The sequence below is a fragment of the Ahaetulla prasina genome, chromosome 7 (assembly GCF_028640845.1).
Source record: "Ahaetulla prasina isolate Xishuangbanna chromosome 7, ASM2864084v1, whole genome shotgun sequence".
NCBI lineage: Eukaryota > Metazoa > Chordata > Lepidosauria > Squamata > Colubridae > Ahaetulla > Ahaetulla prasina.
The window spans coordinates 66,884,505-66,900,968 of record NC_080545.1 but is presented as its reverse complement, the minus strand read 5'-3'; the positions used below and the strand labels follow the sequence as shown (position 1 = coordinate 66,900,968).

The 16,464-nt window shown below is 36.8% G+C and overlaps 1 protein-coding gene across 1 annotated transcript in view; it reads left to right on the top strand.

Annotated features, from left to right (window-relative positions):
- CACNA1I (calcium voltage-gated channel subunit alpha1 I) overlaps positions 1–16,464 on the top strand; it is a 381,909-nt gene that overhangs the window by 312,416 nt on the left and 53,029 nt on the right. The window contains exons 12-21 of the mRNA XM_058190911.1: positions 242–359; positions 826–981; positions 2,021–2,102; positions 3,970–4,139; positions 5,675–6,091; positions 7,104–7,204; positions 9,165–9,288; positions 9,951–10,019; positions 10,934–11,118; positions 15,205–15,331. Coding sequence (XP_058046894.1) covers positions 242–359; positions 826–981; positions 2,021–2,102; positions 3,970–4,139; positions 5,675–6,091; positions 7,104–7,204; positions 9,165–9,288; positions 9,951–10,019; positions 10,934–11,118; positions 15,205–15,331 — 1,549 coding nt within the window. The remainder of the gene's footprint in view (positions 1–241; positions 360–825; positions 982–2,020; positions 2,103–3,969; positions 4,140–5,674; positions 6,092–7,103; positions 7,205–9,164; positions 9,289–9,950; positions 10,020–10,933; positions 11,119–15,204; positions 15,332–16,464) is intronic.

Here is a 16,464-nt window from a genome sequence, read left to right as displayed (position 1 = left end):
TGGCCTGAAAAATGACCAAAAAACAGGCATGCCTGCACCAGCCAGCTGGTCGTCGGGTGCTCTGGCACACACACGTTCACACACATTCCGGTTTGGGCACCCAGTGCCATAAAGGTTCGCCATCACTGGTATAGGGTCTTCTGCTTGGGCAGTGGGTTGGATTTGAAGACCTCCAAGGTCCCTTCCACCTGTAATGTTCTATGTTCTTTTAAAAACCATAAAACTTTTTTCTTCCCTATAGCATCCTTGGAATGCACATCTTTGGTTGTAAATTTAGTCTTAGAACTGACACAGGAGACACAGTCCCTGACCGGAAAAACTTTGACTCCTTACTTTGGGCCATTGTCACTGTATTCCAGGTAAGTCCAAAGTAGGGCAAGAAACAAAGAGGGGATAGAATTTAAACTTTCAATCTTCTTATCATAGAACCATATTCTATTGTGTTTCCATAAAAGAGAGCTCATATAGACTGATAATACCTTCTCTTGAAACCTACTGACTTTCACAAGCAGAACTGCCCTTCCTATTGTATCTTTCACACTGCAGTAATCTGTGGGTATCACTCCTTTCCAGAGATTGCCATTGACAATGGCATAGTACAACATAGCTAGAGGCATATGCTCATGTCAGAAATCATGTCATGATTGCACCCTTTCCCATGTTATGCAAAAGATTAGAATAGAAATGTTAGAAACTTTTCCTGTTGGCAAATTATTTTGATAGTATATCTTGTTTTTTTCATCTATTTATTACTGGAAATACATATCCCATATTTCTGCCATTTGTTCTGGACTTAACTATATAACCTTAAACTTTATCACCCAGATCTTGACACAAGAGGATTGGAATGTTGTACTTTATAATGGCATGGCCTCAACCTCTCCATGGGCATCACTTTATTTTGTTGCTCTCATGACCTTTGGAAATTATGTTCTCTTCAATCTACTAGTGGCGATCCTAGTGGAGGGATTCCAGGCAGAGGTGAGTTGCTACTGCAATTGCTTTCAGGAAGGTCAGTTGCTAATAAGGAAGAGATTCAGGATCAGATTTCCAATAACTTATAAGTCAATCCTTGCCAACTAGGCATTGTTTTGAACAACAGCTGTTATCACTCCCACCACTACATGCAATTTCCATGAGGTGGAGCTATTGGGAGTTGAATTCTGACACATTGGATAAATACAGAATGGAGGGAGATTGTTTTAAATCATGTTTTGTTGTTAGTGATCGTGGAAAAGTATGACTACCAATTCATGAGTATATGACATCTAAGGATAGAAAAGAGATGCATTTGGAATATAATTTAATGAAGTCAATTTATTTTCTTGCAAAATGTGCTCAAATCAGAGATGCATACAAAAATATTACTAATTATTTAATCAACTTATATGGCTGTTCATTCCTCAGAGTGACTAGTCAACAAAAACAAAGCAAAGCAAAAAGAAACCATATGGTTTGACTGTCAAAATCTATGAATACTATCTCCCAAGATGGGCACATCCAAATATCCAGGGAAGGAGGGGAGTAAGGTTCCTAATGCCTTACAAAAACTAGGAGGGTCATAACAAATTGCATCTGGAGGTGAAGGGGACATTCATGGAGGTAGATGCTACCAGGGAAAAGGCACACTTTGTAGGCCCAGCCTGATGACATTGGCATAGAGAAGAGACCTATAGCAGGCCCAACCTGAAGGACATGTGAGATTATAGTACCTTCCAAATGTTTATATTAGCTGAACCCAGATTATAATATATACACATTTTCAAATGAACTTTAAAAGATACAGAGGCTGTTTTAGTAAGCATTATAAAAAGAGAAAGAAAAAATCAAGCAATTCAGACATTCCTTCCCACCAAATAATCCGAATTCTATTGTTTCTTTCATGCTGTGGTATATTATCAATTATTTCCATAAAGTGTTTTTTTCACCTTTGCAATTCTCTGAAATCAAAGGGAAATCACTCTGTTGTTCTCATGATGCTCACAATTCCCAGGTCTTTGCATTTATTTTCCCAATGCAGGGTGATGCTAACCGCTCATATTCAGATGAGGACCAGAGTTCATCAAATATTGAAGAATTTGACAAGTTCCAGGATAGTTCAGGTATTAGCAGGGAATACACAATGTGTATGTCTATATAAAAGCATATAACATCTTGGAAAGTTTCCTTCTTTCCTTCCTTCCTTCCTTCGTTTTGCTCCAAGATACACTCTTGATCCACAGAGAGGAATCCTTCAGTCCATTTACATTTCCAGTTCACAAACTTTTCTAAGGAATATTTGCTGCATTACAGTGCAGAAATTCAGATGCCCTTTCTTCTATCCAAGATGCATAACTTAATTCAGAATGTAACAGATAATTATGTAACAATCCTGATAAAATTAACAATCCTGATGTAATGTAACAATCAGGAATGTAACAATCCTGATAAAATTAAAATAGTTTTATTGGAACTACAAAAATGATGATAAAAGTGTTCAAATCAATTTCTCAGTTGAGTTTCAATCAGACCCCTAGTGCTCAAACTGCACAAAAAATTGTTAACTTTCAAAACCATAACAAAATATCTAGTGGCTACTGATTTAGCAACACCAAATTTTGGATGAATTAAATCAGTAAAAGCCAAGATGAGAGAAATTGATCAATACATTTGGAAGAACAATCTGAACCTAGAATTACAAGAGACTTGTCAGATCTTCATTTTGCTGTCCTTGGAGCCATGATTGCTGAAAAGCAGTGGTACAATTTTCTGACATTTTGAGATGGAAAATGGATGAAAACTGTTGTATAAGCTCTAAAACAAGTATATCACAAAAACAAAATAAAAGCCCAGGCCCATGCAAGCGATATGATTCTGCACACTTTGCAAGCCTGAGCTACCTTAAAAGCATCAAGCATGACCCTTGGCTACAAAAAGGTTTCTTGCCAAAGTTAACAATTCAGGAGAAAGCCCAATTATATAGATTATAAAGCTAAGTCAACTTGCAGAAACAATCTATTTTGGAAGGAGTTCAAAAGATCTAAGAAAGATGAGTCTAAGCAATCACTTTTGGAAATAAAGGCTGAAAAGGAAATCAGAACTTTAGCATTTGAAGATCAAGCACGAATGAGAAATTGCATTTTGCAATATTTTTCTGAGTAATGTTATATGTTTTCTTCACTCCAATTTCACACCATACATGCCAATGGCTATAAAAGTCCATTTCCCCCATTTTCAATCAAAAGAAGGACCAAGAATGATATCCAGTGCCACAAATTACTCCTGGTCTTTAGTTTTCTTTCCTAGCCCAGTATTTCTCATTTTTGTTTGCCTACAATTGCCGTACATATACAGAATTTGATGCTAGCTGGGAATGATGGCAATTATTCTCCAACTCATCTGAAGAATGGAAATTACAATACACCATTCCAATTAATCTTTGGGATGAAAGGTACAAATAAAATGAGGACAAAAATTTCATCCCCTGCATACTTGTGATGCAGGACCAAAAGTGCAGTGGTGCTTGCTTTGTGATTTCATGACACACATTTTGTCATTCTGGTATCATTGTGGCTAGCTGCAGACGCCTGTTCATTCAGCACAAATTTACTTCTGAACTGTTGCCACTGGACTACCTTTGCCTACTCTAGTAGTTCTCATTCTGTTACAGTGAAAGAAACTTGTGGTGGTAAATGTTAAGCAAATGTTAAAGGATAAGGGTGTGTGTTTTTTCACTAATGGAGCAGAGTTTCATCAAATATTTCCAACCTTCTGTAAGCATAGCATAAAACATTGTTAGAATAGGAACATGAAGAAAGAGGGGGAAATGATTAATTTATTTCCATATTGTTCCTTGTTTTCTGAAGGCATAACTACAGGATTAGAATATATGTATGTTTATTTTACAGCACAAATTACCTTAAAAAATATCTTCCCTGGGTATTCTCTTTCTCTCTATGTTTTGTCTATTTTGTTTTTGTTTTTTCTCAGGTCCAAAGCTTTGTGCAATTCCCATGACTCCAAATGGACATCTTGACCCCAGCCTTCCTTGTCTAAACCAGCCTGGGGCAACTGCTGGAATGATGAATCCATCCCGCAATACTCTGCAGTCAGATATCCTCATGGCCCTTGAATCTCGGAAAAGCAGCGTGATGTCTTTAGTAAATGAATCTAAATCCATCTGCAACATACTTATGTTAACAGTCATATATTAGGATCATCTTCCAACTCCAATATTTGAGAATTTGGCCTTTAATTAGTAGAATTGTTATGTAAACTTTTCCACTTATCTATTCTACAATCAGTATGTTTTATTGATATCTATGCACTTTCCCTACCCCTCTTCATTTAACTTGGTAGAAAAGGAGATAATTGATTATTTTCCTCTATATTGAAAGGAATAGGGTTATACAAAATAGCTAAGAATTGATACCAAAGCTCTGCTGAATAGTAGTTAACACTGGCTGTGACATAATAAAAATAAGAACTAGGCCAATGCAATTAAAAGTATATCTAGTGTAAGCATTTACTTTTCTAATTTACAAATAAACTAGTTTGATGTGCTGAAAGGACAGTCTTTGACTCTGCCGATGATTGTATCATACTTTATTTCATTATGACCATCAACTAGGATGATAATTTGGGAATCCAACATAGTCTGGGGGAGTTAGAGATTTCCCGCCCATACTGGACACAGTCCTAGACTTGGAGAGGAAGAACAAAGTTCAATTCCATCTTGGCAAAAAGTGGTCTTGAATGATAATGATCATCATATTAAAGAAGACATTTACTTGAATAGGATTCACAAAAGGAGAGAACATCTTTTTCAATTGTGTTTGCCACCTAGAGAGACTAAGGGAGATGACTTTCATGGAGATACACAAGATTTGTTACCAAAATGATGAAAGATGTCTTAAATCCACATCGACATATAATATTTGGCAGAGGCTCAGGCAGGTGCTTCATTAAATCATAGGAGTATAAGCAGGGAGAGGAGATACAGCAAAGCTAGGTTTGAAAAATTACATTACTATAGCTAATTTCAATAAAAAGTAGTTTTGGCCTTTCTGTAGAGTTAATTTCCTGGTCTGGCCTACCTAGTGGAACTGACACCGCCTGGAGTCTTATAACTATTTCCATTAATATTACTTTTTTTAAAAGTAAAGCTATATTTTAAATGTTTAATTAAATGATTCATTGCATTCATTATGTGTAATTAAATGTTTTTAATTAAGTTTTCACTTAAAGACCCAGTTTGGTTAGTGATTAAGGTGTTGGCCTAAAAACCAAGAAGCTGTAAATTCTAATTCTACTTTAGACATGAAAAATGGGGGAAATAGGAGGAGGAAGAATTATTGTGGGTGTTCATTACCTTGAATTATATATGAAAAAGGGCAAGATAAAAACAAAGAAAAGTGATGCATCAAAAAGGAGAACACTGAATATTTGTAACACCCTCAGTTATTGAATAAGATGAAAAGAAACCGAAGTGTTTATCTCATTTTTCCATGATATATTAGTCCACTTATCTATTTCCTTACTCTTTTTTTTAGAACATTAGGTGGGAATTAAGTCTTACAAATGCAGTAGTATAAAATGTATAACAAATAAATAAAAATATGCTGGTGACTGAAACTATGTCAACCTCTTGTTTTGAGTGGGAACACTAAATGGTTTTCTTTTGGATTTCTTACAGTCTAGCTCCCGTAGCACTCATCACCATGGGGCTCGGTATCATAGCGGAGGCTGGGGAAGCAGACGTTCCAGTTGGAACAACCTTGCTCGAGGACATAGCCTCAAACACAAGCCTTTTTCAGCTGAACATGAATCACTTTTATCTGGGGAGCGGCACATGATAGCAGAGGCAGAACGAGAAAGACCACTAATTCACCATCATCGACGGACATTTTCATTGGATACCAAAGATTCCTCTGAACTGGAATTGGCTCCAGCAGTCTCATCCGGGCACAAGCCATCATGGAAGATAGGAGTGACTCTAGAGCCAAGCAAGCACCAGGACTGCAATGGTAAAATGCCCACAATCGCTAAGGATATCTTTCCAGAAATGAACAATCGGAAAGACCATGGAGAAGATGATGAAGAGATAGATTATGTAAATATTCATTCATTCATTCATTCATTCATTCATTCATTCATTCATTCATTCATTTAAATGTATTGACCACCTACCTTATCATAAGTTAACTGGGTGCTTTACAATATTAAAAAGATAAAACATTACAAAACCTATAAACAATAAAAAGAAAAACACTCAACTTTAACTAAAACATGGGGAGGGAGGGAGTAGGATGAACATGTCTATCAACAACCTCCAACTTGAAGCCTCTCATAGGAGCCCCAGGCCAACTGGTAGAGTCAGGTTTTCTTGTGAAAAGTCAGGAAGGTTGGAACCGACCTCATTCTGGGGAGCAAGATGATCCAAAGGGCAGGTGCTCTGGCAGAGATGGCTCTTCTCCTGGGCCTGCCAGCTGGAATACCTTGGCTGATGGGGCCTGCAGTAGCATGCCTCTTCTGCTGGCCTGGGTAGGGTAGGCCAATACCATTGGGATGAGATGGTTTTGCAATATATTTTCTATCTTTACTAAACAAAATTGAAAAATGAGAACAATTACAGTAAATGAACAGATTAACTCTATTACTGTACAGTGCCAAAGAAAAATCACAACCAAGTTTTAGTGTGATTCCTTCTACAGTGATCCCTGGAAGAAGATCTCACAGTAGCATCCCATTAAGGAGGAAAAGTAGATTGAGAGAGAATCCAAGCAGCTGAAGGGTCTCAAAGCAAATTATTTTACTGCAGTATTCTATCTGTTATTCATTGTTCTTCCGTTCCATTGCTATGTGATAAATAATTTCATGACAGATCAGAGCAATTTACTTCTGTATTCTCTGACTATGCATCCTCGTCTTGTGGGTATGATCTTTGTTATGTTTTTATAACATGCAGAAGTGATTATAATGATTGTAATTAATATCTATAATGTCAGATTGTGAACAACTAAAAATCAGTACATGGGTGATTTTCAGTTGGGCATGATAGATACAGAAGAAAGGGAAGCAAGTACCGCTCAACAGCTTCTGATTTTCTGCTTCTGCCTGTACAGAGCCTGTGTTTCCGTATAAAGAAGATGATAGAAGCCTACAAGCCAGATTGGTGTGAGTTGCGGGAAGATTGGTCCATCTATTTATTCTCACCAGAAAACAAGTATGTTTCATTTACTTGTGTTTTAGGGAATGGAGATTCAAATATGGATTTATCACCCTGTCTTCAATTTTAGCGTAGAAATTATTTAACTACTTGCAGTCATACGAGAAGACTGACTTTTAAATTGTATATTCAGGTTATCACACTATAAAATTAGGAACAATAAATAAATATTGCTCCTTTTTTCTTTCCCTCCCTTTTTCCCCCTTTCCTCCTTTGGTCTTGCTTTTGAATTTTGCTTTCCATATTTTCCAGGTGACTCTATACTGGCATTTTATCTTAAGACCAAGTAGTGTAAAATATACATCATCATCCCATTTTCCTGATATTTTTTTTAACTTGGTATTTTGTACTTTTCCCATATTACTCTGGCTCTATTTCCCCAATGATTATAGTTTCAGCATATTCTCAAATCATATGCATTTAGGTTTATCCACTTTGAAAACCAGTGAAGATTATTTAGAGCTATAGAATCTACTTTGCAACATTTTCTCCCACTTTCTCCTTTGATCTCTGTCAGCATAACAGGTATGCAGGCAAGAAATTTGTTTTTTTCTGCATAATCACACAGTGTCTATTTTTAAACCTGCATTTCTGTCCTTATTAAGCAGATTTGCATATACTTGCCATACTTAACAACAACACCATGACTGCCCACTTCATGGAAAATCGCAGCAGTGTGTTGTGGCATGTGGCATGTGCTTATGGAGTAAATACAAAATCCTTAACCTTTCAAAATATTCCTACATCTCCCAAATCACAAAGGTATGCATTGGTGTATCACAGTGGTGGGATTCAGCCAGTTCGCACCACTTCGGGAGAACCGGTTGTTAACTTTCTGAGCAGTTTGGCAAACTGGTTTTGGAAGAAATCATTAGTGCCGAGAACCAGTTGTTAAATTACTTTAATCCCACCACTGGTGTATCATATTATAAAAACTGCATTCATAAACACATGGTTGCCATAGAATAATTGCATTTGAGAAAATACAGTCTTCTACAACATACCCTGAGCAAATAATATTGCATTTCAATAAAAAGTCTTACAGATACTAAGGAATCTATTCTTGCTTTTAAAATGTAAGTTGACTGATCAATTATGTACTATCAAGGAAATGGAAGAAAATAACTACAGGTAGTCCTCAATTTACAACAGTTCATTTAGTGACCATTCAAAATTACGACAGCACTGAAAAATGACTTATGACTGTTTTTCACACTAACAACCATTGCAGCATCCCCATGGTCACATGTTCAAAATTCAGATGTTTGGCAGCTGGTTCATATTTATGACAGTTGCAGTGTCCTAGAATTGCATGGTCATCTTTTTGGACCTTCTGACAAGCAAAGTCAATGGGGAAGCTAGAGTCACTTACCAACCATGTTGCTAACTGAACAACTGCAGTGATTCACTTAACAGCTGTGGCAAGAAATATCACAAATTGGGGCAAAATTCACTTAACAAATGTTAAGTGACATTTAGCCACAAAAATTATGGGCTCAATTCTGGCGAATTGAGGACTGCATTGAGGAAGTTGAGGACTGCCCCTAACTCTTTCTATTTTTTAATTTTGGATAACATCTAAAGTTTAATGTTGTATCCTTTTCCATCCCATTTGCCCTACTTCCTTTAAATCTTCCAGGTGTCTCTGCCAACCATTTATGCACAGCTTTTTTCTAGTCAAATATTGAATATTTTTAGGCCATTAAGGATGAAGTGATGTTTGTAAAGATGAGATGATATCACCAGGAGGAGTTTGTTCAGTATAAAATACTTGTATTAAACCTTTTGGGGAAGAAATAAATGTCTGAAGAGACTGTGTTTTAAAATCTGTGGGTTTGCCACCAAATTTTGTTAATGTGAACTGGGATGCATGGGGAAGCCTGCTATGACCATGATATGTCCATTGCACATGTATTCATAGATAAGCTTTCATAGTTTAGAACTAACTGTTTTCCAGATTTCGCATTCTCTGCCAAACTATCATTGCTCATAAGCTATTTGATTATATTGTCCTGGCCTTCATTTTCTTGAACTGCGTTACTATTGCCTTGGAGAGACCTGAGATTGAACAGAGGAGCACAGTGAGTAGCTTTGTATAATAATGAGTAGAGTAGAGTAATTTTAGGAGTTAGAAACTCATAAATGCTTTCTTCAGCCTCTAAATATTACTGTATACAATAACTGGGTTTAATTCTAAGAATTCACTTTATGAAGTTGGGAAATATCCAGAGACACTTGTTTCAGAGAGTAATAAAGATCATATGGATATAAATATTTTATTCAAGTGATCGAAGACTGTTCTCACTTCTATTCATGCTTGATGTCTGTAGGATAATGACTTGACTACCATAAAAACAGATCTGAAAGATGAGGCCCATCTCCTTGTGCATGCCTGCGTAGTGTGACCAAGAGGGTATAATAATACAGATAATATATTTGTATTTAGATTTTTTAAGACATTTGTGCCCAAATAAGAAAAAAAACTTTAGTTGCTGGGTGATACAAATACATCTCTGCCTAGAAGGAATTTAATTGTATGATTACACAGAGAGAGAACAAAGCAAATTATTTAAAATACTGGGCTAGGAGATGCTTTTGAGGCAACATATCCCAAAACACTGCATTTTCAATCATAGCAATTCTTAACCTTAGCGTAAGCACCATTTCTCCAAGCCCATTGCAATAATTTAAATGGAAAGATACTTATTATATCTATTTTGAAGCTGCCTTTCGATTGTTCTAGGAGAGAATCTTCCTCACGGTGTCCAATTACATCTTCACAGCAATCTTTGTTGCTGAGATGACACTGAAGGTAAGTTACCAACTGCCAAGTCATTCTTGCTGTGCTGGCTCAACTAATATCTTAAGTGGAAAAGGAGTACCATTTTCACAATTATTTTCACTGGATGGTGTCACAGAATTTTTCAGTCCTGTGAAAAGGGAAAACATTCTGTTGAAAAAGGGTTACCTTCATTATGAATTGGCTTTGTTTGCATTCATTTCAACTGATAAAGAAATAGATTTAGTAGTTGTTTAACTAATATTATCAAGTTCATTACATGATTCCCAATTAGCTAGAATTAATTTACAAAGAAGCCCTAGGCAGTGAGATCTTTGGACGAAAGTGAGATCTTTGGACGGAAAGAAGTTAAAAGCTTGCACATTTCAGTGATGCTTCTCCCCAATTATTTATTCCTCTTTGAATAAGAGAAAATTCATTTCAATCCAAAAATAAAAATGAATAAATATTTAGCATGGCCTTGGAGCTTCTTTTTTCAATTTCCTCCTACAAACTGAATCTGTAAACATTTCATATCTACTCTTACTTATCTAAAATGTATAATCATCCTTATGAGGATGAAATGTTGTGTACGATAAGAGGGAATAAGGTCATCAGCATCTTGAAGTTGATTAATAACTTTATAGAGATATTTCTTGGAGGAACTAGTCAAAGCTTCTAATTCTAATTCCTCTTTTTCTCAAAATTTATTCTGCTGAAAGAGACGAACAGTATGTTGGCACAGCTGGTTATTGTGTTTACATTAATTCTTTACCTGTCATTATTACAATGGACATTACATTAGAATGGAGCCTATTACATTACGTTCCATGACCTAATGAATCCATTTTTGAGGAATCGGCAGTGTTCCTCACTAGAGATGCAATTTAGCTTTACTGATTCATGGTTTCATTTCACATGCTCATACAGACCTTAATCTTCTCTAGGTAGTCTCTCTTGGTCTGTATTTTGGAGACCAGGCCTACCTACGCAGTAGTTGGAATATCTTGGATGGCTTTTTGGTGTTTGTATCCATCATTGATATCGTGGTTTCGGTAGCCTCGGCCGGAGGAGCCAAAATCCTAGGAGTGCTAAGAGTCCTCCGACTTTTGCGCACATTACGTCCCCTGAGGTAAGATCCAAGAAAATAGACCTCAGCTATATAATAACCCTGCATGGAAAATTTCAAAATACATTTTGTTTTTTCTCATGTGTTTGGCCAAATAAAAGAATTTAGTAAGGTAAAGCCTCTCTCAAATCAAACTAAGCTCCTAGTGTTTTCATGAACATAGACAGGGTTTTCTTGCCAACAACAGAGAAATGAGTGACCATTGCCTTCTTCAAGGGTGTTTGCCTCAACTCCTAATCTGGTCTATGTATTTTCTGGTAATGCCCATCTCCATGACTGTGCTTCAGATTTTTAGAGTAGCCAAGGTTGACTAGGTATAAGGACTATGAAAAAAAATCAGTCACTATTTGAAATTAAGGCAACAAAGTTTATTTACTGTATTAATTAATTAATTAATTAAATGTGTATGCCACCCATCTCACCAGAAGTGACTCCTGACATTCAATTAAAATGCACTAAAACATTAAAGCAATAAATAAAGATCATAAATTTTAATTTCCATTGAAATAAAACTAACCAGGATGGAGAGAGAGCTAGGTGCATACAGGGAGGAAGAGGGGTGTTATTTACTCCAAAATGCCACCTCCAAAATGCCGTATGATCCCATTGGGGCCCCAGGCTAGGTGGCACATCCATGTCTTCAAGATCTTTCAGAAAGTGAAAAGGGAGGGTACAGATCTCCCCTCGGAGGGCAAGGTGTTCCAGAGGGAGGGAGTCACTGCAGAAAAGGCTTTTCTTCTGGAGCCCACCAGCTCCAGAAATTCTTTGCCTGATGGACTCCACAGCATGACCGTACTGCCAGCATGGGTGGGATGGGCTAATCCCATCAGGATTTAATTTAAGGTAAATCTTTTAAAAGAAAAAAATATATTAGTTCTCCTATGTTCATAAATATTGTCATTTGCAGAAACATCCCTTTTCAGTGACTGTAAATAGATTTAATTATTGTTGAGTTTGATGTGGGAGGGGGAAGAGATTGCTTGGTAAAAAGCAATTTCCAAAGGAAATTCCATGAAACTTGTGGATTCTCTTTAAAGTTATTTATTTATTAAAAATATTTGGAATACTATGCAATATAATTTTGAATTAGGAGGTTTCCAGGTTTCTCTAGGTAGATTGCTTGTATGATTTTTTTTAAAATCACCTGGATGTATTATTATTATGAATAAACTCATTGATGAACTTTTACCACTTTATTACATGTTGTGCTTGGACATTTGCCCAGCAACATTTGAAATAAAGATAATAACTTAGAAAGCTTTGTCATTTTTATTGCTGGCCCCAAGTATTAACTTTAGACTTTCCCAAGTTCATGTAATTCAATTACAATATCAGATAGTGAAGGGAAGAGAGGCCACCCTACCTTATGCCCTTAACTAAACCAGTCTTTTATGACTTAACATTACTTGTATAAATTGTGGCTGTTGCTTCTGCATGTATTTAATTAAGAATGGTAATCTTAGCAGCTGGTGTAATGTCCAGTGCAAACTATAAGACAAGCATTTGGGGGTAGGAGTAAAAAAATAAATTATCTTGAATCTTTCATTTATAAAAGTGGATGTCAGCCTTTCTCGCATGGTGTCTTTGCATCTGACAGTATACAGTTGTGATGAAGGCTTTGGCTCTTCTTAATATTAGAGCCAAGAGGGTTTTTGCATCCAACCATGCTTCTGACCACGTCTTTAAACCCATCCTGTGTCTAAGGACAATTATTCTCAAATTTTTCAATATATTAAGCAATTTGCTTAAGAGGAAATATATGGTGGCTGGAGGGGGGGTGTCTTCCCCAGGGGTGAAATCCAGCAGGTTCTAGAGAACCGGTAGTGGAAATTTAGAGCAGTTCAGAGAACCGGTAGCGGAAATTTTGAGTAGTTCAGAGAACCAGCAAATACCACCTCTGGCTGGCCACAGAGTGGGCTGGGAATGGAGATTTTGCAGCATCCTTCCCCTGCCATGCCCACCAAGCCACATCATACCCACCAAGCCACGCCCACAGAACTGGTAGGGGAAAAAAGGGATTTCACCACTGGTCTTCCCTGAATCCTTTAAAATTCATTGGTAGAGCATTTTTCTCTAGGACCCTTGCTTATATTTACTTATTTTTTATTTCTTTATATTCTCCCTCTGAATCTCAGTTATGTTCCTGTTATAGAAGTGTCGGTGTGATATTTCAAAGAAATATTTCTATCCTATCGTGGCATGTTATTTTAAGTTGCTGTAAAGAAACAGCTTTTTAAATAATTATGTTTTCCGCTATCTTTTGACACATCAGCATCCACAACAGGGGTCAATACAGGCAAGGCCCCAGATGTGGTATCATGGTCCAAGTATCACACATACAAATATAGAAGGGGTTAGGCATGGATTGCAATGTTGCCATCCTACCTGTTTTGACCATGGAGATGAAGGTTTGAATTTTGTTCACCTCTGCTAGTCATCAATCATTATTCTCATTGTGTTATAGTGGTCTCTGAGCTGGTTGTTTTCCTACAGGTATTTCATTACCAGACTAGGTAAGATCATTAGTAGATGTGAGAGTGAAATTTTCTGGTTGTTTATATCGTATGCTTGCCTTGATAATCTTGGTTATACTAATGATGTTACATAGCCTGATAACAAAATGTCTGCAAGAAAAAAGTCAAGCTTAGAGAACCAACCATTTAACACACAAGTATGGATATTACCTTTTGCTTTCAAAGTAATCAATGTTGATTGTTTTATTATTGATCTATTTATAACCTTTCAACCAGGGAGTGACTCAAATAAATGGCAAAAAGATGAAATGCATCAGTGGGATAATTAATAAAGAAATACAGCCCAGCATAAAAATAGGTAGCCGTAGGGAAAAAGAATAGCAATTAAAAACCAGTATTTCTGCCACGTTTCAAGCCAGAGGTATTAAGCATCTAAGGCAAAGCATTAGAATAGAATAGAATAGAATTTTTTATTGGCCAAGTGTGATTGGACACACAAGGAATTTGTCTTGGTGCATATGCTCTCAGTGTACATAAAAGAAAAGATACGTTCATCAAGGTACAACATTTACAACACAATTGATGGTGTTAATTAAGTGAGTAATTAACACTATTAAATTAATTAATTATTAATTTAATAATTAATTTAATAATTAATTAATTAATTACTTATTAATTAATTATTAATTATTACTAATGAGTAATTAACATTAAGTGAGTAAGAAGACCTTTGTAACGTACCCAGAAGCAACTATTATTCATGAAAAGCAAGAAATGCATGGGGAGCAGGTATCCCTACCTCTACAAAGTAGCCAAAGTGTTGGCCTACTAAAAGCAATGAAGCAGGCAAACCATAAAGCAATACTTTGAGCCACCAGACACAGGAAAACACTGTAAGTTGTACTCAAGTTACAGCAACAGTTGTGACCAACAATTCAGTCACTGAGTGACATGATCTAAAGCATGATGTCACATGATTGCATTGTTTAGGGACAGCCATTCCTGTAGTCCAAGTTGCTATGGTTAAACAAAGACCTCCCCTGATGGCAACATCTGACTTCTTGCAGGCTTCTCCATTGATTTTGCTTATGGGAAGCTGTCAAGGAACATTAGATATCATGATCATATGGCTGAGGGAAGCTGAAACTTCAAGATCCCATTAAAATTCCCCATTATTTAGCATGCATTGTCATCACTCATGTACTACCTGTACTTGGAAAATGGACCAGAAAATTTACCCAGAGGTCATATTTCCTGTGGGCATACAAAGCAATATCATCTATTCCTACTCCTCAAAAATCATTGCTGGTCAATATGGAGTCATAGGCAATCTGACTGTTCAGGTTAGCCCTTGGAGAAAAAATAGCTTTTAAAAGTACTTTCCTTCATAGACATTAAATCCTTTAGTTCTTTAGTTATTTTTTCTACTTTTAAGAGAGGTTTACTATCTGGTAAGTTGCTTGAAGTTTAACTTTTGGTCTGATTTGTTAAGGCAAGATCTCCCAAGCCAACCATCTTGCAGATACTTCCATGCGAAGTATCTTGGTATGATACTTTGCATGGAAAGTGAAGTATTAAGTTTTATCCTATAGCTCTCACAGTGCTGCTTTCTCAGGGTCATCAGCCGTGCTCCAGGTTTGAAGCTGGTGGTTGAAACTCTCATTTCATCACTCAAGCCTATTGGAAATATTGTCCTCATCTGCTGCGCCTTCTTTATAATCTTTGGGATTCTTGGAGTGCAGGTATGATATCTACTAATATACAAAAATATTGTAGGTATATACAGTATTTGTTGTTATTAATGGGGTGGTTGTTTGTTTGTTTGTTTGTTTGTTTGTTTTACAATTTCAAACACTTTTGAAAAGTATGGTTTGAAATGGATTTCCCCAACCTGGTGCCCATTATATGTGTTGGGATTCCAACTCTCCCAGTTATTTGCTTTGGTATTTCTTTGTCAGGCATGAAAGATCAAGGCATTAGCAAGACTTACTGCTAATCATGCCCATGCATAGGAATCTTCTCAAGCAACAGTTAGCATCTCCTTGAAGTTAGATAAGGATCCACAAAATTCAAAGTGGGTTGGACTTAGTTCACTTGTGGCTACATAGGGATTCTAGCAGTGGTGGTATTTTATCGGTTTGGACCGGTTCGGCTGAACTGGTAGTCTCCACTTCCTGCTGAGAGTGAATCAGTTCTCGGTTGCTGTGAAAGTGGACCCGTCTTCCCGCCCCCAGGGTTATACATACCTTTATTTCTGTTTCTGAAGCCCAGCTGATCAGGGGCAGCAGATTGAATTGGCCCTCCTCAGCTATTTTCCTTGCTCCTTTCCTTGTTTGCAACGCGGAAGTTCAATTTTATGGAAACTGCACAAGCGCGCTCAGCGAACCGGTTGTTCAACCAGTAGGATCCCACCCCTGGATTCTAGGCTGATCCCTCTTTTAACTTTACCCAAGTCCTGCCACTCCTACATTCTTAACAATAGAATGTATGAATAGAGTTCCATTTCTGGGCTGCCCTTGTTTCCCTAACCTAATATTTATCAGTAATCAACATGTCCAATTTCCCACATGTAATAATAGTTCAAAGTCGGCACAGTACATATATGTCAGAAGAGATGCTGCAAGCTTTTCTCTATCTTTGCAGTACCATTATTATAGACTATTTTCTTTCTGCCTTAATACAAAGGTGGATCTCTAATAGTGGCTGGAGAATAATGTGGTCTAAAAAAAGGATGACAGGAAAAAAACTCTTGGAAATGAACTGGGCCCATCATTTTAACAGCTTTACTTTTTGATCTATTTCCCATGTGCTGTAAAGAAGGAACAGGTTTCAAACTAACAAGATATTAGGGTCTGGATTTTGAACCACAATAAGG